This window comes from Marmota marmota, unplaced genomic scaffold (genome assembly GCF_001458135.2).
Source record: "Marmota marmota marmota unplaced genomic scaffold, marMar, whole genome shotgun sequence".
In the NCBI taxonomy this organism is placed as follows: domain Eukaryota; kingdom Metazoa; phylum Chordata; class Mammalia; order Rodentia; family Sciuridae; genus Marmota; species Marmota marmota.
Window position 1 is genome coordinate 17,421,126 of NW_025999880.1, and position 24,263 is coordinate 17,445,388.

The 24,263-nt window shown below is 39.5% G+C and overlaps 3 protein-coding genes and 1 non-coding gene across 4 annotated transcripts; 3 read left to right on the plus strand and 1 right to left on the minus strand.

The window, feature by feature from the left end:
- Positions 1–4,917: 4,917 nt before the first annotated feature.
- On the minus strand, positions 4,918–4,990 carry Trnal-caa. Its single transcript has one exon. It is a non-coding gene; the product is annotated as a tRNA-Leu (tRNA).
- Positions 4,991–11,846: 6,856 nt separating this feature from the next.
- LOC107150783 (keratin-associated protein 3-1) lies at positions 11,847–12,464 on the plus strand. The gene has a single exon (XM_015495904.2). It carries the CDS (start codon positions 11,911–11,913, stop codon positions 12,202–12,204), a length of 294 nt encoding a protein of 97 aa, XP_015351390.1. The 5' UTR covers positions 11,847–11,910; the 3' UTR covers positions 12,205–12,464.
- Positions 12,465–17,574: 5,110 nt separating this feature from the next.
- Positions 17,575–18,760, plus strand: LOC107150784 (keratin-associated protein 3-1-like). Its single transcript, XM_015495905.2, has one exon. It carries the CDS (start codon positions 17,615–17,617, stop codon positions 17,912–17,914), a length of 300 nt encoding a protein of 99 aa, XP_015351391.1. The 5' UTR covers positions 17,575–17,614; the 3' UTR covers positions 17,915–18,760.
- Positions 18,761–20,494: 1,734 nt separating this feature from the next.
- Positions 20,495–21,242, plus strand: LOC107150786 (keratin-associated protein 3-2). Its single transcript, XM_015495906.2, has one exon. It carries the CDS (start codon positions 20,554–20,556, stop codon positions 20,848–20,850), a length of 297 nt encoding a protein of 98 aa, XP_015351392.1. The 5' UTR covers positions 20,495–20,553; the 3' UTR covers positions 20,851–21,242.
- Positions 21,243–24,263: the final 3,021 nt, after the last annotated feature.

A 24,263-nucleotide genomic window follows, 5' to 3' on the forward strand; every position in this document is an offset into this window, starting at 1 on the left:
CCCCCCCCCGCAGTGCTTAATAAAACATCATTGGTCTGTTGAGGTCTGTCCCGTTTTTTTTTTGTTGTTGTTGTTGTTGTTGTTGTTGTTTGCTTTCAAATAGTTCTCATGATGGACACAGAGTATGAAGGTCCACTTGTTCCTAGTGAATGTTCACCAAAAGGCAGCCCCAGCAGAAGAGGCTCCCAATAATCAGGTAGACAAAATGGCATGTTCTATATATGTCAATCAGCCCCTCCCAGTCATATCTGTGCTTGTTCAGTGGACTGTGTACAAACTGGCTATGTTGGCAGTGATGAAGCTTATGCTAGGGCCTCACAACATAGACTCCCCCTCCTCATTGTTGACCTGGATTCTTCTATCAGTGAGTATCTGCCAAAGGCACTCTTTAACAATGACCTCCTCATTGGGCACATCCTCTGGGTGGACCAGCTACACAGCTTCTGGTAAGTTGATTACATTCACTCTCTGCCATTATAGAAGAAAGACACATTGGACTTAATTGGAAGAGTCATTCTGGATATGGACGTGGGCTGAGAGCACCATCATCTAGGCTTAAGAAATGCTTTATCTTCCATGATGTGATTCCATATAGCACTGATTATGATCAAATAGTTTATTTCATAGCAAAAGAAATGCAGCAATAGGTCCATATCTGTGGAATTAACTTGTCTTAACACATCCATCATTATCCCAAAGCAGCTATCCTAATGAAAAGGCCCAATGGCCTCCCAAAGACTGCTATGGCACCTGTGGAGAGGTGACACACTGAAAGGATATGGTTCTTTGCAGGGTGTAGAATAGGCTCTGAATCCAAGACCAGCATAGGAGACCTTATTTGCCACAGCCAGAATTGAAGGGTGGAAGTGAAAGTAACTGCTCTATTACACCTAGCAATCCAGAAGCAGATTTTTTTTTCTTTTTTTGCTTGCTTTTTGCCCCACAACTTTGTGTTCTGCTGATTTTGAGGTCTCGATTCCTAGGAAGGGAAGAGGCTTCCACCAAGAGGGAAAACAATGAATTAGATGTTAAGACCTCCACCTAGCTATTTGGGGGCTCCTGGTGTCCCTGAACCACAGAGAAAGAAGGAGGTTACTCCACTGGCTTTTGATCCTGACTCCCAAAAGAAAGTTTGGGTTGCTGCTACACAATGGAGGAGAAAGGGCTATATCTGGAAACCAGGGCATTAATTTGATGCTTGGTAAAAGTTAATGGGAAACTAACACCAAAACAGGCAGGGCCTTTTCAGGAGTGAAGGTTTACATCACCTACAAGGTTAAGAACCCCAACAGCAGGAGGTCCTGACTAAAGGTAAAGAAAGTATGAGATGGGTGTTAGAAGAGTTATAAATATGGAGGACAGCCTCAGAACCAACCATAGAAGCAAGGATTGTACAAACTGAATATGATTCCTCCTTGTGCATTTTGTCTTCCCTTTGCTCCGAATGCTGGACCACAGACTAAATTAACTTCCGGTGAGCCTAATGTTAATACTTACATCCATCCTGTGGAACAGATTTTGTTATCTCTGTTTGGTAGACGAGTAAATCAAACCTAAAAGAGGTTAAATAGTTTGTTTCTAGTCATTCAACACATAAGGAAAAACTGAAATATGATCCAACGCTGATCCCCAAACTCAGGTAGAGACAAAGAAATTAAGGAACTGGAAGTCAAGACTGGTGTGGGGGAGATTCAGATCTAGGGATGGCTCTTTGCCAAGCCGCGGGGTTGACAATTTTACTCTGTGCCCTTTGGGTACTGAGCTTTGAAAAACCCATTGCCGCTCTGCAGCGGCTCTGCTCGGCTTTGCCGCTAGGGGGCGAGAGAGGAAAGCCGCAGGCCTGGAAGAGGACGCAGGAATTTTTTCCTTCCTTTTTGCTTGGTTCTGCTTAACTCTAGGCCAGTGGGTTGTCATCCCAGTTACACTGCTTCACTCCAGCAAGTGCAGACTCTTGCCATGGTGACCCCGGGATTCAGTTTGCAGTTTTCTCAACACTCCTAGAACAGCTTCGTTGCGCCCTCTGTTATCAACTCCAGCCAGTCTGTCCTCCTCTGTACAGGGCAACCCCTGTCCCTCTTGGCATTTGGGAAGCTTTACCGACTTCCCTCTTCCCTTGACAGCTCAGGCTTTAAAGCTTCCCTTTCAAACGACAACAGCTCCTACATTTGTGATACCTTAAGGTCCTTTCAACCCTTTCGATCACCTAGCTAACTAGCACCCTTCATATAAAATTCATTCAGACCAAATAATGGGTGTGGTACTTGTCTCCTCCCTGGGTCCTGTTATACTCTTATTACCTTTAAAATTTAAGATTATTCAGTGAACAATTTGTTCAGACTTTCTGCTTAGGGACTCTGATTAATTACGGTAGTTGGATATGGCTAGAAAATATGAATCTCTGGGCTTTGGAGGGTGAAAGCCAGAGAAGCGAACATTTTGGGTCAGACAGAATCTGGTTGAGAAAGTAGGAAGCTCAGCACCTTGAGTTCTGTGGTTACAAAAGTTCCATCAGTTCCCTCAGAATCCTCTTCGGGAAGTGGGCTACACCAGGGAGACTTGATTACTAACATCCCCCAAATCATAACTCTAATAGAATAAATCTGCTTTCCATCATAATTATTCAAGTAAACACCTTTTTTAATTTTAATTTTAATTTTTTTTAGTCATACATGACAGCAGAATGTATTTTGCCATATAATACATACATGGAATGTACATACATGAATCATATTGTCTATTCTGCTGCCCTTCCTATCCCCCCTACTCCTCCCCTCCTCTCCCATCCTTTCTCTCTATCCAATCTAATGTGACACACTTTTTTTTCTTTTTCTCATTACAACATCATAAATGTATTCTGTATAACAATGAGGTTCTTCCATCTTCCTTGCAACTCCCCGTCTCCCTCTTTTTCCCTCCCACCTCTCTTCTCTATTTAGTGGTAGTCTTCTTCTCATGCTCTTCCTCCCTATCCTATTTTGAGTCACCCCCCTTATATCAGAGAAGACATTCAGCATTTGTTTTTTAGGGATTGACTGACTTCACTTAGCATAACCTGCTTGAATGCCATCCATTTGCCTGCAAATGCCATGATCTTGTTATTTTTTAGTGCTGAGTATTATTCCATTGTGTATAAATGCCACATTTTTTTTAATCCATTCATCTATTGAAGGGCATCTAGGTTGGTTCCACATTCTAGCTATTGTGAATTGTGCTGCTGTAAACACCTTTTAATATTAGCAAAACTAATATTAAAAGCCCAAGGATACAAAGGGACTTTGAAAACTCTTGAAGAAAGAAAATGTGACTCATCGAGTCGCCTAAAGCATGAAAGCTTTGGGTAAGTCTGGAGATTTAAGAGGTAAGTAAAATCATTTTGGTGAGATTGAAAGAGACTAATCCAAAGCAGTAAGTTTTAGTACACGTAGGGTGTATTCATTTCTAATTACATTCTTTTTTGGTTTTATCAGTACTTTATAGTTATACATAATAGTAGGGTTTCTGCTGACAAATCCAAAAATGCCTATAAGATACTTCATTCTTTTTTAACTCTGTTCCTGAATTACAAATATGAGACATAGAAATAGGATTGATACGCTACATAACCCTAGAAGTCAAAGTTCCTGTCTTTTCATGGGCTAATAGTTAAAATACAAATTTTCAAGATTTTGGCCTTCTTGAATTTTTAATGTAGTATTTATTTTTGTTGGATGAGACCAATCAAATCTTTTCCCAAAAGGATGAGAGGAATCTTGGTCATAAGGGGGGCCAGAGTTAAAGAACTATAATTACATTTTCTATAATTGGTATTCACTTGTTCAAAAGATGTACACCTGGAAAAAATCCTAGCGGGTTAATAATATTGTGGGATGAAGAAGTTGAGGTCAGGAAGCATTAGGAAGTTTGAGAAGAGTGAGGAATGACAGGGTTGGAGATCAAGAGCTTAAAGCAGAAAGAATCCAAGGTTCTCCACTGGGATGGGGGACAATGTAGTAGAATTCTTAAAAAAGCATCAGGAAACTCTGAGGTTAGTGTTTTTACACTTTACTGCAACACTTGTTTTAGTGATCCAAAGAAATCAAAGTGCAAGAGAACTACACAGAGGTTCAGAACAAAAATGAGAGCTCAGAACGGAGGTAATAATAAACTCTTGTTTCATGCATTAACGTTTATTTAAGCAAAATAAATCCATCTTGTTATGCTGTATTGAGTATAGCTTGTACACTCTGATCACCCTAAAGATGCTTTTCACTGAGGGAAGGATAGAGGGCAGGATCTGAAAAGTAATCAAAAGAACCAAATTTAAATCACTGACAGACTGAGACCTTAAACAATTCTTGTGTCTTCTCCAGAGTTTTTGATTATTTATCAAATAAAGGGTTCCAGTACCTCCCAGTAATGCTACATCAAATGAGATCATTAATAATCGTTTTCCTGCACGTAGTAGGTACTCAATAAATCACTTTTTCCTATACATCCTCTTTATTCAAATACGTCTTTTGGAGCAGAAAACCTTTGGGCTATTGAGAGGGTAGTAATAGCCAGATAATCATGTGTGGAAAATAGCTGAGGAAACAGGAAGGAGATTGCTCACAGGCACATTTCACTCCATTTGGAGGATTGGTCCATCTTTATCCCACACATCTACACTCCTAAAAACCCAAACAGTCAATATTTATGGGCCTTTTTCCTCATATCGTGCCCCTTCCTTTCTGCTGTCTTCTTTCTTTGCATACTTCTTCCCAACTAACCAAGAAGTCAAATTTCCTCTCAGGAACACAGACCAACTATAATGACATGTTGTTCCATTACCTCCTGTTCTCCAGCTAAAATGTCCAACTGCATTTAAAACATATTTCATCTCCACATAAATCACAGATATATATACGTGTGTGTGTGTGTGTGTGTGTGTGTGTATTTTGGTGGCACTGGGGATTGAACCCAGGGCCTTGTGCCTTTGAGACAAGCACTCTACCAACTGAGCTATGTCGCCAGCCCTAAATCACAGATATTAATGAGAAATACAATATGGGGGGGAAATTCTATCCTCAAGCTAATAGAGAAGTGCCTCCAGCCCTTCTGGGCAATAAATCCTACAGGGCATTTGTGATGGCCACCTCCCCAAACAGGCCACACATGGCAGAAGGTACTTGAGAAGGACAGAGTATCATGAAGACTCTGCCCAGGCAGAAGACTTAAGAGATTGGAAAGCTAAACTCCTGAATTTAACCCCAGATCGTCTCATTGTTGGAGAATATCTGGAAATGACAGAAGAGCTCCAGCTTCTGTTGGCTTATTTAAAATAACTACCACACCTACTAGAACCTTTTACGGAGCACTTACCATGTTCCAGGCACTGCATTAAACATTTTAATGCATAATTTAACAAATCCCTTAAACACCCTGTTGATGCGATCATCACATTAGCCATATTCACAGCAGAGCTTCCTTGCTTTAGAAAAACATATTCCTTGACCACCCAGGGTTCAGAGTCCTCCTCTTGGGAGTCGAGCCTCTCTATGTACCTTTAATCTCACGTGCTTGTTTTTCAGACACTATCCACTGCTTCTCGAAGACAATCTGTTCCTTTCTACTGTGTGTATTTACTGCTGCTGTTCCCTGCCACTGGACTCCCACTCCTCTGCCTTGTTTTGGAGACCTGTGTACCCTGTGAATGCCAACAAATGCCAAGATATCTGCGCGTGCACCTGTGAGCTGCTTGTCCTCGCATGTCCTGAACCTCCTCCCAGTGCAAGGCAAATGGCAGGTGCTCAGTGAAGACTGGCTAAATGAACCAATATTCTCTCCTGAAAAATAATCAACAATCGTGGGATGATAGGTTAACAGACAGTGATTCAGAACACAGACACTAAGGCCAGATGGCCTTGGTTCAAGACCAGTTTCACCATTTCCTGGCTATTGACCTTGAACAACTTACCCACTCTATGCCTCAGTTTCCCTTATCTTTAAAATAGATGATAACTTTAATACCAGCCTCATAAAGCAGTTGTGAGGTTTAAATGACATAATACATGTAAAGCACTGAGAACCATATCCTTTATCTAAAAAATGTTATATGAATTTGCTGTTACTATAGAGCTAACTATATATTTAGTAAACTAAACTCAAAATATATTGAAGTTATAATATCAGTTAATGTTTAAAAAGATAGCATTTAAGTCTCTTAAGTGTACTGCAAATAACTTTAAGTTTATATAACTTGATATTAGATTTCACATAGTAAATAACTAAAAATCTATTTTCCCAGTGCTGGGCATATATTAAACACTTAAATTTTATTGAATGTCCATTTCCCACCAAGTTGACTTTACATATTTTTTTAGCTTTATTTAACTATATCATTCTCTGTTACAATCTATATACTCTATAATGTACAATAATATGTAAGAACTAAAATGAAAACCGAGGGTTCCAGCCAGCAGAAGCTGCTAAGCAACAACTTGCAAAAAGATTCCATGTGTCATGTGATAGAACACATGTTGCAAAGAGTTCCTGTAAGTCCACATGAGACAGGGTAAAAGAGTTACACACCTACAGCTATGGTGAATATAAGGTGTCCTCAAGTGGAAAACACCACTATTTCCATTTTAAAGGAATCCAACTTGAGGGTAATTTTCAGTGCAAGATAATAAGGTGGCCAGAGTCTTATCAGACTTGACTATATCTGCAAAACTGGAAAAACATGTTCTGATGCAAAGGGGGGAAAAAAAATCCAAAGTCCACCCTTTAACCCAAGCCCAAGATTCTTTCCTTGCATGCCTGGCCAAGAGCAAAGTGGTCATTCTGCAATAGAGAGATGGATGTCAATGACAGCCTGATACCAGACATGCTTTCTTTCCATTATATAAAGGAATTCACCAGCAAGTTAAAAGATCATGCAATTCAGGAAATAAAGACCAAATGTTTTTACTCAAAGGCACTTTTATTAGGATGACAAACTTGAAAGGTTTCTACATCCTGCTTGCGGGAAGGATGAAGCACTGTAACAGGCTTCAAAAACCTGGAGTGGCCTTGGAGTGGGAAGCCTCCTAACCTCCCCGCTGACTCAGGAGATGCTGCCGTGGGAGGGTTTGCCCAGCAGCAACCCAGAAATCCACTGAGTTGATGGGAGATGGGTGTCAGAAAGGCACAACAACAAGCCTGACTAATGCACATAAAAGGGATCATCTCATTCTCAGCCCAAGAACCACGCGGTAAGCAAAATCTCCATCTCCCTGTTGGAGCTTCCCAAGTCCCCACTGCAGCTCGGCTCCCCTGTGGGCTTCAGGTTGCTCACCTTGTAGGTTCCAAGGGGACTCATCATCAACACTGTCTTTCCCACCCCTGATGACAGCTTTTTTCCTCAGGCCCCCCTCACCTCTGAGCAAATTGGACCTGGACTTGATCTGTGGGCTGTGTTGCCACACATCCCCTCCATCAGCATGACATCACCTCTAGGATCAATAAAGTCTCCCAAGCTCTGCCACCTCTTATCAGTTCATGGACCACTGGCATCGCCACTCATCCTGTCACCTGGGCTCCTCCTATCTCTTGGCCTGTTTCCATATGGGCTCTGCTGCACTCCATTTTCCTTACACTGTGAATCACATCACTCCCCACATTAAGTCAATCAGGGTGGGAGGAATCACTTCCAATGTTCTGTGGTACAGCAGGATAACTAGAGTTGACCACAAGTCATTGGAGATGTCCAAATAACTAGGAGGGATGATTTAGAATAGTCCCAACACATATGAATGATGTATAATCCAAGGTGATAGATCTGCCAATTGCCCAAGTCTGATCACTACACATTGAAGATGTATTGAAATGATACACTGTAAGCCAGGCACAGTGACGCACACCCGTAATACAAAGAGATCAGGAGGCTGAAGCAGGAGGATCTCAAGTTCAAAGCCAGCAAGACCCTTTGCAACTTAGTGAGACCCTGTCTCAAAATAAATCTAAAAAGGGGCTGGCGATGTGGCTTAGCAGTTACTCACCTTTGGGTTCAATCTGTGGTATCTAAAAAAAAATAACACACTGTACCTCCTACATATGTACAATTATTATATTGATTTAAATATAAATATATATATATATATATATATATATCTCTCTTATACACATNTTCCAATGTATAACCACATGAGGGAGAAGAGTGTGTAAGAAATACACGTGGGGGGGGGCAGTGCTTTTTTTCTTGGGATTAAAAAAATAAAGAATTCAAGTGGGTGGCGAAAGCTCAAGAAAAACAATCAAATCAGCTATAGAACAAAAAGAAGTATAATAAGCGACCACAGATAGGAAAGTGTTTAAAGTACATAAGAGAAAGAAAAGAACATAGTCTCCAAGGTAAGGAAAAAGAACAGTATAGAATATGCATACACAAATACAGGGTTTTTCAAAGTAATTTTATGGGGAAATATTAATTAGCCAGTTAATAGCAAAGTGTCCTTCTGTTGAAATAACAAACAAATACATTTAACAGAGGGATACAGAATTTATATATATATATAAAATTTTAAAAAGCATCCAGTGGATTCTCGCCTTTAGAATAAAATCTAAACTATGTACAAAAACTACCTGCCATCTGCCAGCCTCTTTGACCTCACCTCCTTCTTTCCAGCCACCTGTCAAAGACACCCCCAGTCACCCTAACCAAAGTAGGCACACCCCTGCCCTACTTCCCTGTCACTTTGACACATTACCCTGTTTTATTTTATTCTAAAGCTCTTATGTATGCCTCTGTTTATTATTGTTTTCCCTCACCCTGACAATAAGGACCTTCTCTGAAGAGTTGATGCTCTATGCAGAGCAGTCTGGCATGCTACTGGGCATTTTGTTGAATGAAATAATAAATGAAAAAAGAAAAAGAATAAACATAATCTACAATTATATTAAATGGAATTCCAGTAAAGTACTGATTTTATTTGTAAGCGTGAGCCCCTGCTGTTTGAAGAGCCATATCTGTTTGAAGAGCTGGCTGGGTGACTTTAGAACCAATTACTCAGCATCTTTACTTTCAGTTTCATCACCTGGGAAAGGAGCATAGTAAGAGCACAGTAATCTTATAAGAGCATAGTAATCTTATAGAGTCCTGAGGCAGGAGGAAGGAGCAGTACCTAAATGCTGAGCACTATACCTAGCACATGCTATATATTCACTTAGTGTTAAGTGTTAGTGGAGGATGGTGTTCCAGTAATCTTAAAAACAAGAATATTAGTTTTATTATGGAAATTAATGTACCACCCAAGTAGTGGTTCCCCAAAACTGAATGACGGGGTGAAAAATCATAGCTAAGTTTTTCTTCTCATCCCCACCAAACTACACTACCCTCCAAGATAGGCATCACGCCTGCCTCTTCAGTCCCCTAGAATACCCAAGAATCTTGCCAACCATTATCTCTGTGTTTGGGTGTCTCCTTGGTACAGCAGATGGTTTTGATTAAGAAAAAGAGCTCGAAGATCAACTTTATGTAACCTGGCCTCAACTTTCCCACCAACCTCATATTCAACTAAAAATGAATTAAGATTTCTCTCTATTCAAAAAAAAAAAAAAAAAGTACAAGGGAGGATGAAATGATTGTGAACATGGAATCTGGAGTCACACTGACTGTGATTTCAAATGCTCACTACTCACTCACTGGTCACTTGGTGTCTCTATGCTCAGGTTCCTGGTCTGCAAAACAGTAAGGATCAAGCCATTGCGTGCATCACAGGCTTGTTGTAAATGCTGTATGAAAGCACTCAGCATGGTGGCTAAAGCCTAGGAAGTGACCATGATGATGACGATGAGCTTCAGCTCAAAACCTGTAGTATCTTTCCAAAGGGCAAGTCTACTCTTCACATATCTGCTCTAACAGCTTTAATGAATGCACATTGCCTATGAGGGAAAGTTCAAAATCCTGAGTGAGGGATACTAGGCATAGTACAGATTCTTCATATCGAACTTTTCCAACTTCATTTCACATCATTCCAAAGGCTCCCTTCACTCAGATCCAGAATTTGTGCTTCAAGCAATCAACACTTTTTACCAACCCATGAGCAAACCCCCATCCTATGGCCTTTTATTTCTCCAGCTATTTCACTTACAAAATCCCCTTCCTGCTCCTTTCTACCTGATGATCAAGACACTCCCACCCAAAATATGTTCCCTTTGGTTCCCTAAAATTTTCAGGTAGTCAGTGGCTCCTACCTCTAAACTTTCACATCATAACGGAGAAAACTGGATATACATGCAATCCTTGGTTGTTATTTGCTGGCTTAACTTCTCTGTCTCTTCTTGATGACACCTTGAGGGCAGATTCTTGTTTGCTTCTTTTTGCATAATTCCTGACTTCCAAGAGATGTTCAATCAATGAGCAGTTGATTGGACAAAGAGATAGTCAATTCCAGCATAGGATACCAAAACTGCAAAAATTATTCTGAAAGTCAGAATCCTAAATGAAATCAGTTGCATGATAACCATTTTTTGAACCACAATCTTGTCCATTTACATGTCTTTTGGCCTCTAGTTCCTCTATGTTGTATTATTTCTCTGCCCTTAGAGTTTGAGCCTTTTTATCCAAAGATAAATCAATATGTACATACTTTTAAGCTTTTCCAAGTAAATAGTTATAAAGGTTTTACTGGTTTAATAGTTTCCCCAGTCTAAAGGGATTCAAATACATCATACTAAGCTATGACTTTATTTATTTTTTAAAAAAATTATTATTAAGGTTTTAGTAGATCAGATGCAATTTGGAAATGTCTCTTTTCTCCTGGACAGGAGAGTCTCTAAGATATTGCCAAATCTCTAGAGAACACTTGAACTATGAAGTTCTAGTGCTCTAGAGAACACTTGAACTATGAAGCTAATCTATGAAAATAAACAAGTGTCAAGGAGTCCGTGATCAAGTAAGTTTAGGGGAAGACACATGTTCCATCTATTTACTGAAAAGTCACAGAGAATGTTTGCATAGTAAAGGCTTTGAGAGACCCACCAATGAAAAACTCAGTATTTCCCAAGAAGTTAAAACAACCCTTTCATGTCCCTTGGAATAGAGTTCATGGAACTCACTCTGGCCAATACTGCACTATTTCACCTCTAAATATCCCAATACAAATAGTCTTCTGATCATAAATAATCTTAATTCATACGTGGTTGAATGGAGGTTTAAAGGGCACTGGGCACTATCACCCATGCAGGTGTTCACACCTATCCACGTGTCCCTGACAAGTTATCACTAAAGCATGTATAAAGGGGATAGAGAGGACATGACTTGTTGCAGCTGGCAGGAGTGCCTCCTTTTGCAGAACCAAAATCTGTTTCTCTATAGATTCCATCCATTCGTTTTATTTGAGCTTCTTGGAGTTGCAAAGAAAAAAGCAAAAAAAAAAAAAAATCATCACTTTTTTCAGTCAGAAGCTTAAACTATTACATAGAATCTTTGGTTGGGAATAGAATAGCAATCAAAAAACCTACTTCCCTCTCCATCTGAAAAGGAGACCTCCCCCCACCACCCAAAAAAGAAAAGAAAGAAGAAAAAAAAACTCACAGTGAAGATTTGCAGATACCTAGCATACCACGCCATTATTAGCAATGTGCAATGATTAGGAGATAATGACCCAGAGCCTTTGAAGACTGAAATGAAGTTCCCGTGCAGTGACACCTGTCCAATGTGAAGAGTCCTAATTTGACAACAAAACAACCTAAATCCCTTTTATGGGGTTAGGAGTTTGTCTTAGGTAATAAACACTTAAGTAATTAGGTGGATTTTTATGGAGAGAGCTATAAACTGAAGCATGGGGAAAAAATTTGGATAATAGGCTAACGCCCATGAAGGTGGGTATATAAGAGCCAGGGCAGAGGAGAGGAGCATTGAGACACCTAGACACTTCTCAACAACCCAACAAAAACCCAACTCCCAACACCATGTCCTGCTGCATTGCCCGCTGCTGCAGTGTCCCCACCGGCCCTGCCACCACCATCTGCTCCTCAGACAAGTCCTGCCGCTGTGGAGTCTGCCTGCCCAGCACCTGCCCCCACGAGCTTCACCTCCTTCGGCCCGTCTGCTGCGACAACTGTCCTCCACCCTGCTGTCAGCCTGATACCTATGTGCCAACCTGCTGGCTGCTCAACTCTTCCCACCCAACTCCTGGCCTGAGCGGGATCAACCTGATGACCCACGTTCAGCGTGGCTGTGAAAACCCCTGTGAGCCCTGCTAAGAAGCCAAGTCTTCCACAGGTGCAGTGACATGGCTGCTCAGCGGCATCCACAGCAGCTGGCCTTCAGCACTTGCTCCTGCCTACATCAGAGCTAAATCAATCCCAGCTGCCAGGGCCGAGTCTTAAGGATTTGCCCAACTTCTTACCACCTGGCTTCTCTGGTTTAGTGGGAGACCTCTTTCTTTTAGGCAATTTCACTGCTCTTTGAGAAACAACCATTTTTGACTCTTCACTAATAAACTTCATTCTGGCTTAGCAAATATAGCCTTGTGAGTGTCTATTTCTTTGTTTCCTCTCAGGGAAAGTGGAATGCCTATCTCTACTTGAACCCAGGATTCACCCCAGAGGAATGTGAGCTGTAATGGTGGAATTCATTGAAAAATGAGATACTGGTTCTTTTTGAATGGGCTGAAAAGTGAAAAATTCAGAAGGTCCTTCTAGAGGCTCTTTTCATTTAATAGATATTTTTGAAGACTTCCACTGTGCCCAGCACTATGCTAGAATCTAGAGATAAATATTATATTTTTAAAATATTTGATAAGTCTAGTTTCCATTGATTCTTCCATTGATTTTTCTTCCTTAATTGACTAAATACGTTGATCATTGTGCTGGCATGCAGAAATAATTTTCACTCCCTTGGTCAAGAGTCCTCATAAAATTCCAAGATAAAAACACAAAACAATTTGAAGATATATATATATATATATANTATATATATATATATATATATATATATATATATATATATACATCCTTTTCTTAATATATGCTGTCTTCCAGAAAAATCAGTTCTGAATGAACATGATTAACTGATTTTTGGACAAGTGGATTAAAACCATGTATCACATTCCTGTGATAACTCTGCTGGCTAGACCTAGTGGGGCTCTGCTGCCCTTGGCTTCCCTTATGCCCTCAAATGACTTGCATTTGTCATAACTCTGCTTACAAGTTTACCAGTCCAAGTGACATTTACCAATCCTGTCATCGAAATATATTTAAAATATCAGACCACAGTGCAGTATTCTGTTTATACCAGTCTCCTAATTCTGAAAGCAAAAACATACCATTCCTCTTAGAATCAAATTTATATGATACAAATTTGATTTTTTTTTATATGATATTTTTTTTTATATGATTTATATGATACAAATTTTTTTTTTTTTAGTTGCCTAAAAAAAAAAAAATCCAAATGCAGTGAGGTCTTCTCAGGAAGGACTCAGAGTGTAATCTAGTTGTATGTTTTCTTGAATTTACCCTAGGACTTTGGGGCAGCTGTTTTCTCTGAGTCTTGATGGCCTCATTATTACAGTAGTTTACTCTCTGTTCCTGGTTTCCCAGAGCCTCCGTTTTCTTATTATTCTTCTCTGTCCTGCTTATTTCTCAGGATTATTGGGCAGCTCAAATGAGCAGAGTAGAAACCACCACATCCACAGCATTGAGACTAATGGTGAGAGCGCACGTCAGACTCTCGCCATCACTGCACACAGTGGTTCCCAGCTTTGTCTCCAAAAGCCATCTTTTTTCGTTTTTGAAATATGTATTTTCCCAAATGTATTTCTTCAATAAAAATATATTAACTCCTTCATTTTATTCATAAATACATTTATAAGTATCACTGTGGAATTTAGGATCAATGTAAGGTAGCCACTCTTACCATGTCAAGTTTGTAAGGAATAACTCCTCCAAGTGTGCTATTACTACTACCTCTATGAACATTTTGCAGGAAAGAGCCCTTAGCTAGTGAAAAAATTTTAAAAAAGAAAAACCTGAACCCAAGAGATGTGTGTCTTAGTTCTAGTTCTGCCATGGGCTGCCTCTGTGACCCTGAGCAAGTCACTGAAGCTCTCTGGGTCTCAGGTCTTAAATCAGTCAAATGGACCGGCTGATCACATCATCTCAGAAATCATTTTCGGTGTTAACAAACTGGGTTCCAGATCACCCAGAAGACTCTATATAACAAGTACCCCATGGCTCTAAACAACCCCATTCCACCTTGCTACTTTTAGTGCTTTCAGTAGCAAAAACTGACATCTCCACTGGATGCCCTAGTAATGCCTTACATGCAGAATCTCATCTGTCCTTAACAAAATCACACAACTACCATTATTCTCCCCGACTTATAAGTGAAAAAAACTGAGGTTGAGAAAGACTATTCCTGGGCTAGGGTTGTGGCTCAGGGGGTGCAGTGTTTGCCTAGCATGTGTGAAGCAATGGGTTTGATTTTCAGCACCACATATAAATAAAATATAGATCCATCGACAACTAAAAAAAAAAATATTTAAAGAAAGACTATTCCTTCCAAAAGTTACACACATTCTAAGTGACAGAGAAAGAATACTAAACTTAGAATTGCCTGAACCTGAAATCCCTTCTGTGTCCACTATCTCCCCTGCAGACATCAACATGTCAAAGAGAAATTTAATCACACGTGACTCTTTATTCAGGAGAATTCATGGCTCTCTTTATTCATATGCCACATGGCACATTCTCTGCTGTCCCTCCAAATTGTGTATTGGTTGTACACAGTAACTTGGCTTGCTCTGAGTAATTATAGTGTAAGACAAGATGAGCGTAGTCAAGGAGTGTAAGAAAAACTCTTTGTGTTTCCAAAGTGAGAATAAATCATATTTAAATAATTTTAAAGCTAGACTTTAAGTACTGACTATCGATGTCAGACAGGAGCACTGGCTGGCTCATTGACCTTGAATTGAAATGCAGAACATTTGGCCACCCAAACACATTTTCAGTTTTCTCAATGAGCATCAATAAAACCTAGACCAAGGTAGAACAAACTACCCTTCAAGTTAATAATTGTTTATTCTTGACAATGGAATAGAAAACCTACGCATTTCACTTTTCCTTCAAATTGTTCTTGGCATCCAGGACTTTCTTTTCATTCTAGAATAATCTAGACCCTGATCATTGCCAGTCTCCCAGTTGACCTTGAGTTAAATATTCTATGCCCTTCCCTCTGCTCAATCTGTACCTTTGCCAGACCAAGGTTCTGGCCTGATAAATATTGGTTAAATGGAATTGCTCAAAACGTGATAACAATCCAAGATTTTTGTTTTTACTGAATCAAGGCTCAGCTCTTCGGGGTGGTTGTTAAGACCCTGAATAATGTGGGACAGTCATTATCACCCAATCTTACTTGCTACTGATCTAAAGAAACACGTAGCTTACACTCTAGTCATAATTATGCCTTCGATACAATAGTCAAGAGCATGTTCTCTGAAAGTCTGTCTTGCTTTAAATCATACCTCTATCATTTATTTGGCCAACTGTCAAATAAGATTAAAAACAAATCGTGCCTCATAAATCTGTAGGGCAGGTTAAATTAATTAAAACATATGCAATTAAAAATTCTGCATGTGAGGACAATGTGTGCTAATAATCAAACTCTCTAAGTCTACCTTTTTATACTCTGCTCTGTGATGTTGGGGTGAGGACTCCTTTGGCTGATTTTCTACAAGGTTCTACCTATAGAGGGCACTAGAAGGAGCCTACAAGTCCCAAGGAAGGAAGAAGAGTCTTGTTGCCCCAGCAGCCATCATTTATCTGACAGCAGCAATGGTTCTAGTCTCTAGCTTCTTTTGGAACTCTGAAAACCAGTGTCATTGCACCTCAGAGAAACACCAACATCCACAAAATAGCGATGTTTCCCTGCAAAGGTCCAAAGCCCAGCCCTCTGGGGCCTCCCTATGAGCTTCAGAGTCAAGAGCAACACCAGGCAGTACCCAGAACCAGAGCCCAGCTCTGCAGGCCCACTTCCAAGCTTCTTGGTTCAAATAGCCCTAACCTCTTCTCTTCGTTGTCCAACCCTCAAGTGGGTCACTGCTTTCTGGGTTACCCCAGTTTTCCTTTTTTGTTATTTCAGATCTCCAATACCTAGCTAACAAATTCCCTATATTAAAATTCTCTCTGTTGAAATGTATGAGTTTACCTTGCTTGCATGTTTTCCTGAGGTAAACTTGATCCAAAAATCATGTAATAAATGCTAGCTGTAAGTATTTGACTGCCTTCCTTAAATATTAATTCTATATATTCCAGTTTCCAGATTCCACCCCATAATCAAGGCACTATGCTAGCACTGGAGATACCAAGATGAATTAGATAATGTCCCTGTTTTACAGGGGATTGCAATCTAGCAAAGATAATCAATGTATGTACAAAGTGCTATGGGTGGAGATGGGGTTCACCAAAGTCACAAAGGTAGGAGTTGCCAATTGTGTCTGGGGCAGGGGCTGAGAGTAGGGGATGGGATAGCATCATAGAAGATGTTATTGCTTTTCTTGCCTATAATGCACTTACTTACCTCTTTTCTAAGTATTTATGATCAAAAATAACTTAATCCAAATCTTCCATTAAGGTTTCTTTGATGACCTCAATTCTCTTTCATACTATCTTCTACTATGGGAATTCTTATAGTAGCCACAGAAGAACCTGCCATATATTGAATCACTTGTTCAGGCCACACAAAATGATTTACATAAGTAAATCTCATTTAATATTTATTTAACCCTGGCAATAAAACTATAATCCGTAATTATTATTTTTCCCCAAAGTTGGTATTTGAGAACACTGAATCCCAGGGGCTGGGGTTGTGGCTCAGTGGTAGAGCACTCACCTCTCACGTGTGAGACCCTGGGTTCGATCCTCAGCACCACATAAAAATAAATGAACAAAATAAAGATATTGTGCCCATGTATAACTAAAAAAATATATATATACTTTTTTAAAAAAACTGAATCCCATGGAGATTAAAGAACTTGATCTTGGTCTTACAACTCATAATCAGAATTCAAACCTAGCTCTAAAACTCACTCCATTCCCCTACCAAGTACTTAATTAAATGATGTTTGGATCATGTGTTGGTGTATCTTCAATATTCATTTATTCCCTCAAATTTGTGAAAACACACCAACATGAACCTGGTAGAAAAAAGCACCACAGGTTTTGACTTCCCACAGGTACCAAGGATACACAATCTGAGAAGGGTCATTCCTTATCTCCGAAATATCACTCTAGATTCTTCACACTCTACAATGATCACCTGTAAGAAGAAATTCTGTTTGGTAGAACAGAGGAAAGCCAGGGCAGATATGGATGTGTAAACGTGTCAACGAGTTCATGGAGAACCGTACTGACACCATTTTGAAATGGCAACAGGAAGCAAGTTTGAATGCAGCAATACAACCAAACAAATCTGAAGGAGAACTCGTCCCATGGCAGATACGTAACCTAGTGAGTTATTTGTGTAGGCTTATGCAAACAACAATAAGGAAACATTCAGATAGATAGAAGCCAAGTCCCTGAAATAGGTGGATATAAAAGACCCACCAGAGACAACTTCGTAGAAGAAAACTCTTCCTTCCTTGGCAACGAAATACCAACCTGATCCACTGTCACCATGTCTTGCTCGGATTCCTGTCTCCAAAGATGCTGCAATGTCCCCACTAGCCCAGCCACCACCATCTGCTCCTCTGACATTTGCTGTCCATCTGAGATCTGCCTGCCCAGCACCTGCCCACACAAGATCAGCCTCCTTCAGCCCACCTGCTGTGACACCTGCCCCCCGTCCTGCTGCATGCCTGATGCCTACGTACCATCAAGTTGGCTGCTCAACAAGTGCCACCCTACCCCAAATTTGAATGGGATCTCTGTCATCACCTACGTCCAATCTTGTGAGTGTGAACCTTCTTGCTGCTAGCCAAAAATGTTTCAAAGAGCTTGCCCAGCTGAGCATAATGGTGCACACCTGTATTTCCAGAGATTGGGGAGGCCGAGGCTAGAGTTTCATAAGTTGGAGTCCAACCTCAGCAATTTAGTGAGGTCCTAAGCAAGTCATTAAGACCCTGTCTCTAAATTAAAAAATAAAACAACTGGGAATGTAGCTCAGTGGTAAAGCATCGCTGGGTTCAATCCCCAGTATAAAAAGAAAGAAAAGATGAATGAATTTTTCTACATTGCCCTAAGGAACTTCAATAATCATAAGAGCTGTTTAAGCAAATTTCCTTTAACTAAGCTCTATGGAAGATGATCTGAACTTGTGCCTTTGATTTTGAAGAAGTATTGTATCACAATTTTGAACAATGATTTCAAGGAAATGGGGGGAAAATGCTATCCCGATTGTCCTTATTTTAAAACTAAATAAACACCACTATTTGCCAAAACATGCACTGTCTTAGTGTTTAATGCTATAATTACCCGACTCTTGACACATGCATCATGAAGCCATAAATACACCCGGCAGAATTACACTTTCTGATGACATCAACATAAATCTCAGAGCCAAAAAGGAAATTGTACAGGGATATGTTGATATCTGAGGAAAACCACGTGGGTGACAAGATATGTGTTTTAAATTCCAAGGTCATCGCCTACTTTAAATTTTTATTTTTCTCCTGCCTATCTAAATAAGCTCACATGTGTCCTTTAAAAGGCAGAGAAGTTCATCAACATGGACATCAACATACTCACATTCTAATGTGTGATTTAATCCAATTCAATAAATATTTATCAAATGCCTACTGGGATCCAAGGATGGGCTCAGGTACTTGAAAGAGACAAGCAAGATTAAGATACCATTCCCACTTTCAAGGATCTTGCAGCGGAGTAAGGCAAACGTAAGTGAGACTATGGTACAGAGCAGAATGAAATAGATCTAAGTGAAAAGATGGGCAGCACAGTGTGTGAGAACAGAGAAAAGAATGAGACCATCTGGAAGGATTTCATGAAAGAGATAACGTGAGCTGAAGCTTGAGGAATGAGTAGGATTTGAGAAACAGGATCAGAGAAGGACATTTTAAGCCAAAGAAACAATCTGAGGGAGGTCGCAGAGGTAGGTACAAAGTACCTAAGAGACTCGCCTTCATTTCTATATGATGTGACTTGGGATAAATGCAATATTTAAGCAAAACCTAAACCAACTTAATTAACATGGACAGGCTCTTCTTACAAATAATGGATGACACTCACTTCCTGATGACATTTAGTATTTTCCACAGATATTTTTTCGGTCATCTTCTCTTTTAAACTGATCATATATTGGTTTTGGTAAGAGCCTCTCGGAAACAACTCACCAAAGAATCTCTACTTTGTGTTTATTTGATAAACATTTGCTATCCAAAAAATTATGTCATTTAGATTTCACTAACTGAATGGGTTTGGGCTGATCACAAGGAGATGTGGGAGGATGTTGGATTCATAGAATATCACACACTGGAGATTATTCATTCCAACTACCTCACCTGCCAACCACCAGGAAGGCAAATCAAGGCCAATTGAAGTGAAGAATGTTGTATAAGGAATTCCTTAAGGAATTTACAATCTCGTTGAAGATCCAAGAAATAAACAGGCTGAACAGGAAGTCAGTCCTGTTTGACAAAATGATTTCTAGGAATACCATAGTTCTCAACTGCATGGGGTCAGATCCCCTTCTAAACCCACTGCTACTCTGTGAAATGTATGGCTTCTTCTTTCATTCCCTGTATGTATCTCACTAATGTAAAAATCAATGAAAATCAACGTAGTTTTCTTTTAATAGTACTTTTCACAGAGGATAGCAGCTGGCTGGATCTCTCCTTCCAATGATTTTATACTCTGACTTACTTCAAGACTGGTGTAACTTTGAAAACAGAGACACTATTTAAAAAAAATAAAATAAAAACAGTAACACAATCTTTGGAAACTCAGTATAGATGTTTTTAAAATAATGAAAGTGAATTTAACCCTATTTCATTCTTTCTTCATGCTTTCTCACTAGAACCTGAATTATATCATCAGTAAATAAAGCAACTATGTTTGAGATGCATATAGCCAGATGAAATATTCATCTATATGTAGCCATATTCTTACTGACTTTATTGAGTTTAAAATGGCCCAATCAATTATTTGAATTGCTTATTCTAAAATTAGTAATTAGAAAGCACATCATGTTACTCATACTATGTGAACCTAAGGCAGAAAAAAACCAAGAAGACTTTAACCCCTAAAACTGTAGCTGAATTCTTAGGTGCACTGATTACCCACAATCCATGCAAGGTTTAGCATACCAGAACCCTGTGAAGATAAAATGTGATGATCTTGTGACAAAAATGACAAGTCAATGAGTCAAAAACATGATTAATTTAATAAGGGCAGGAGCCCTTAATTGACAAGAAAATACCAAACAGATTACAGAATTTAAATGGAAAAGAGTGACCCAAACAAAATTAAGGATACACAGCCTTCCCATTGGACCCACACCTTCTGGGGAGGTATATAAGAGCCTCAAAGTGAGAGGAGACATTTGAACCTCAGAAACCTCACCTTCCTAAGAGACCCAAGGCACACCTGACCCCCAACGCCATGTCCTGCTGTATTGCCCGCTGCTGCAGCGTCCCCACCGGCCCTGCCACCACCATCTGCTCCTCAGACAAGTCCTGCCGCTGTGGAGTCTGCCTGCCCAGCACCTGCCCCCACACCATCTGGCAACTGGAGCCAACCTGCTGTGACAACTGCCCCCCACCCTGCCACATCCCTCAGCCCTGTGTGCCCACCTGCTTCCTGCTCAACTCCTCCTATCCCACCCCAGACCTGGAGACCATCAACCTCACCACCTACACTCAGCCCAGCTGTGACCCCTGCATCCCAAGATGCTGCTGACCGGTGGCCACTTTGCTCAGTGTCTGATACTGAAGGAAGCCCCCAGATGCTGCCCAGCCAGTTTTCACTTGCCTTGGTAGTTTAGCAGATGTTAAGGTAGACCAGATGGCCCAGATATGGAAACCTTACTTTGACATTAATGGAAAGAAAGCCAAGAAAATTAATTATGGTTATTTTGCCAGATAACCATTTGGTTCATTTGAGCATGTGAATGTCTTCTGTTATCATAATGCTATTGAATTCTTTAAGACTTAAAACTATGTTTTCTTCATCATGTTGCTTCCTGGATCTTATTTCCTGTATTGAGTATTTTCAAAGAGGCAAAGGAAACTACTGGTGGGTTTCCTAATAAACTTTATTTCCCTGGCCACATGTGTTCTTTATTTATGTTAGAGGCTTTGGTATATTTCTTCCACTAAAAAAAATAGTAAAAATAAAGATAAGATGGTTATTTTAATTTTTAAAAAGTTACAATTAAAGGAATGTTTGGAACTAGCTTGCTAATATGGCTTACTAACTTTTAATTGGCTGTCTTCTATGTTTGCCTTCTCTTACTCAGATAAAAATAATTTTGGGGTGAGCCAACATTTATTTACCTGATTTTTACTAGATGAATCACATGTATTAATTCATTGAATCTAAAAAAACTGCAATAATAGATGAGAAAAATGAAGCTTTAAGAGTTATTCACCCTTCTTATGAAGTTAGTTACTAAAAAAAAAAAAATAGAATTTAACCCCTGGTTTATCTGACTGTAAAGCAGAATTCCTTCCACCACATACATCTTAAAGACTCTAATACCAAAGAAAGTTATGACATCAATTTAAAATATGCAAGAGAAATAAAAAGTGTAAGATTCTTTAACAAAATCTCATCCAACTGTAATAGAAAAATCTATATTGGCTCATAGATTCAAATGGGCTGCTTGGAGGCTGAGGCGGGAGGATTGCAAGTTCAAAGCCAGCTTCAGCAACTTAGTGAGACCCTAAGCAACTTAGCAAGACCTTTTCTCAAAATAAAACACAAAAAAGGGGATAGGAATGTGGCTCAGTGCTTAAGCACTCCTGGGTTCAATCCTGGGTAACAAATAAATAAAAGGGCAGGCATTCTGGGTGATTTAGTGGGCATATCTATTTCGGTTTCATTCTCCATTAGAGAGAACTTAAAGGGATCAACTCTAGTAGCAGCGCACTAGAAGCACATCTCCATTTGCTACCATATAAGCACAGAAGTTCTGTCAAAGTTATCGCTAGAATGTCAATGCTTGTGAAATGGACACCTAGAGCTAAAACATTGGTGTAATGCCTTAACTGATTTCATCAGCCTACTTTAATTTTTTTTCTCATGCACATTATCTTTCTCTGAAACTAGAAAGTACACACACACACACACACACACATATATATATATGATGTATGTATGTACAGATATAAAATGTTTATATGCAATACATAAGTAACATATATGTAAAATAATAAATGTAGTGCATATATAATCCATGATACACACACACACACATACCAAACATATAAAGACACAAGCCAAAATCTGAAAAAGCATTGAGGAAAAAAATCAAAAGAATGTTTGTGGGGAGAAACAAAGACAAGGCAAGGAAGAGGCAAAGCAAACACTTTTAAATAAACACATTTTTAAATGTCCTTGAAGTGACTGTCAATCTTTTCAGAGACGGATTACTCTGAGGGTCTCATAGGTTCTTTGTAGCTCAACTTTGAATGAACGGAACTTAGAAGCCATGGGGTAGAAGAGACACAACCTAGGAAACTGCCCACAAAATGCTAAAAATCTAGGTTCAGTTCATTTGCTCAATCTTTTGGCCGATATTTCTTGAGTGCTTTCTCTATGCCAGTCCTGCATTCATGCTAGGAGTATAAACACAAAAGAAATGCTATCACCTAAAGTGCCTTCAACTTTCTCCCAAATCTGGTGCGGACTGATAAGTTCCCATAAGCACAACACACGTGGACTATATAGGTCATATGAGTGCAGTTACCATGCTCTGTGATTCCTGATGAGACAAGGACGCAGTGGACCATAACAGCACACAGGAAGAGTAACCCAAACCCAGATTTGGTGATGCAGTGTCGGGGATGAGCAGTAGTAGGCAGGGAAATCCTCCAAGATCTCTCCAGTAAAAGCATGAAAAGGTGAATAAGCAGTGGGGGGCGGGGCGGGAGCCTCTGATCCGGAAAGAAGAGCCACTCAATGAATCACAGAGGCACTGAGAGCTTGGTCTTAAAGTACAGGAGCTGGGAATGGGGGGTGGGGGGTGGGGGTGAGGATGCATCCAAGGGGAGAAGACAGTGAGGCCCAAAAGAGAGACAAAGACCCCCAGAGCAAGAGGGGTTCAGCTGAAACCTCAAAACGATGAAAGATGTGAAAGCAAAAGATTACCAGTTATATTTTCGCTTCTGTTTCTTTTCAAAATCAATCTTTGATTTGTCCTCACTGTCACAGATACCACTACTGACTATAGGAAAGCATAATTGAAACTGCACAAGGTATTAGAGAGAGAGAGAGAGAGAGAGAGTATGGATTTTCAAAGTGCTAAAAATCTACCATTTACTCAAGTGTTTCTCTTATATTAGCTTAAAGAAAAATGAGAACTTTTGGTTTTAGAAATAAAATATGTTTTGTATCTCTGACACATCGTTCAAACTTCCACTGTTAACCACCTAAAAAGTATCTCAGTCCTGATAGATCCTATATTTAGCTTTTAACAAGTTAGTCAGCAAGCCATGTAAAGCCAATTTCCTTGCCTTTCTGAACTCCCTATCTTCATTTATAAACAAAGAAGAGTAATTCCCAGGTCTCTTAGGCCACTGCAGAGAAAATGCATCTTTTTTTTTCTTAAGTTCCATGCATTTTTTATTTGACAAATGCATAATGTCATGTATCCACCATTCCAGTATCCTATAGAATAGTGTCACTGCCTTAAAACACCCCTGCACTTCATATATTATTTATTTATTTATTTATTTTCATATATGAGAAAACACATCTTAATAAACACTGAAAGTCTTTTCAATAAAAGAGATGAATTGATCAGCCTACACTTATTAGCTTTATAACTGTTTCTATCCTACAATCTTCAGTCTTACTTATAATTAGAGAAGCTTGATGTTCTACATAAACAATCACAATGCTTTTAACCTTTTATGGTGAGCCTGAAGTCATGTTGCATTCTGAATAGGAGATTGATATCTTTATCCCATGAAATGCTAATTGTGTCTGCAGGTCACTTTTCCTTTGCAATGTTTCCTTAAAATATCAAAATTAATTCCTTTTTGTTGTTGTTGTTGTTTGCTCTTAGAGCCCAGTATTTTTCATTTTATAATGTTTAATAGCAGCAATTTATAATAATACATTATATGTGGTAAACCTTTCCATCAGAC

What these genes read in the sequence shown, in the direction of transcription:
- LOC107150783 (XM_015495904.2), top strand. Translation starts at nt 11,911, where the DNA reads ATGTCCTGCTGCATTGCCCGCTGCTGCAGTGTCCCCACCGGCCCTGCC.
- LOC107150784 (XM_015495905.2), top strand. Translation starts at nt 17,615, where the DNA reads ATGTCTTGCTCGGATTCCTGTCTCCAAAGATGCTGCAATGTCCCCACT.
- LOC107150786 (XM_015495906.2), top strand. Translation starts at nt 20,554, where the DNA reads ATGTCCTGCTGTATTGCCCGCTGCTGCAGCGTCCCCACCGGCCCTGCC.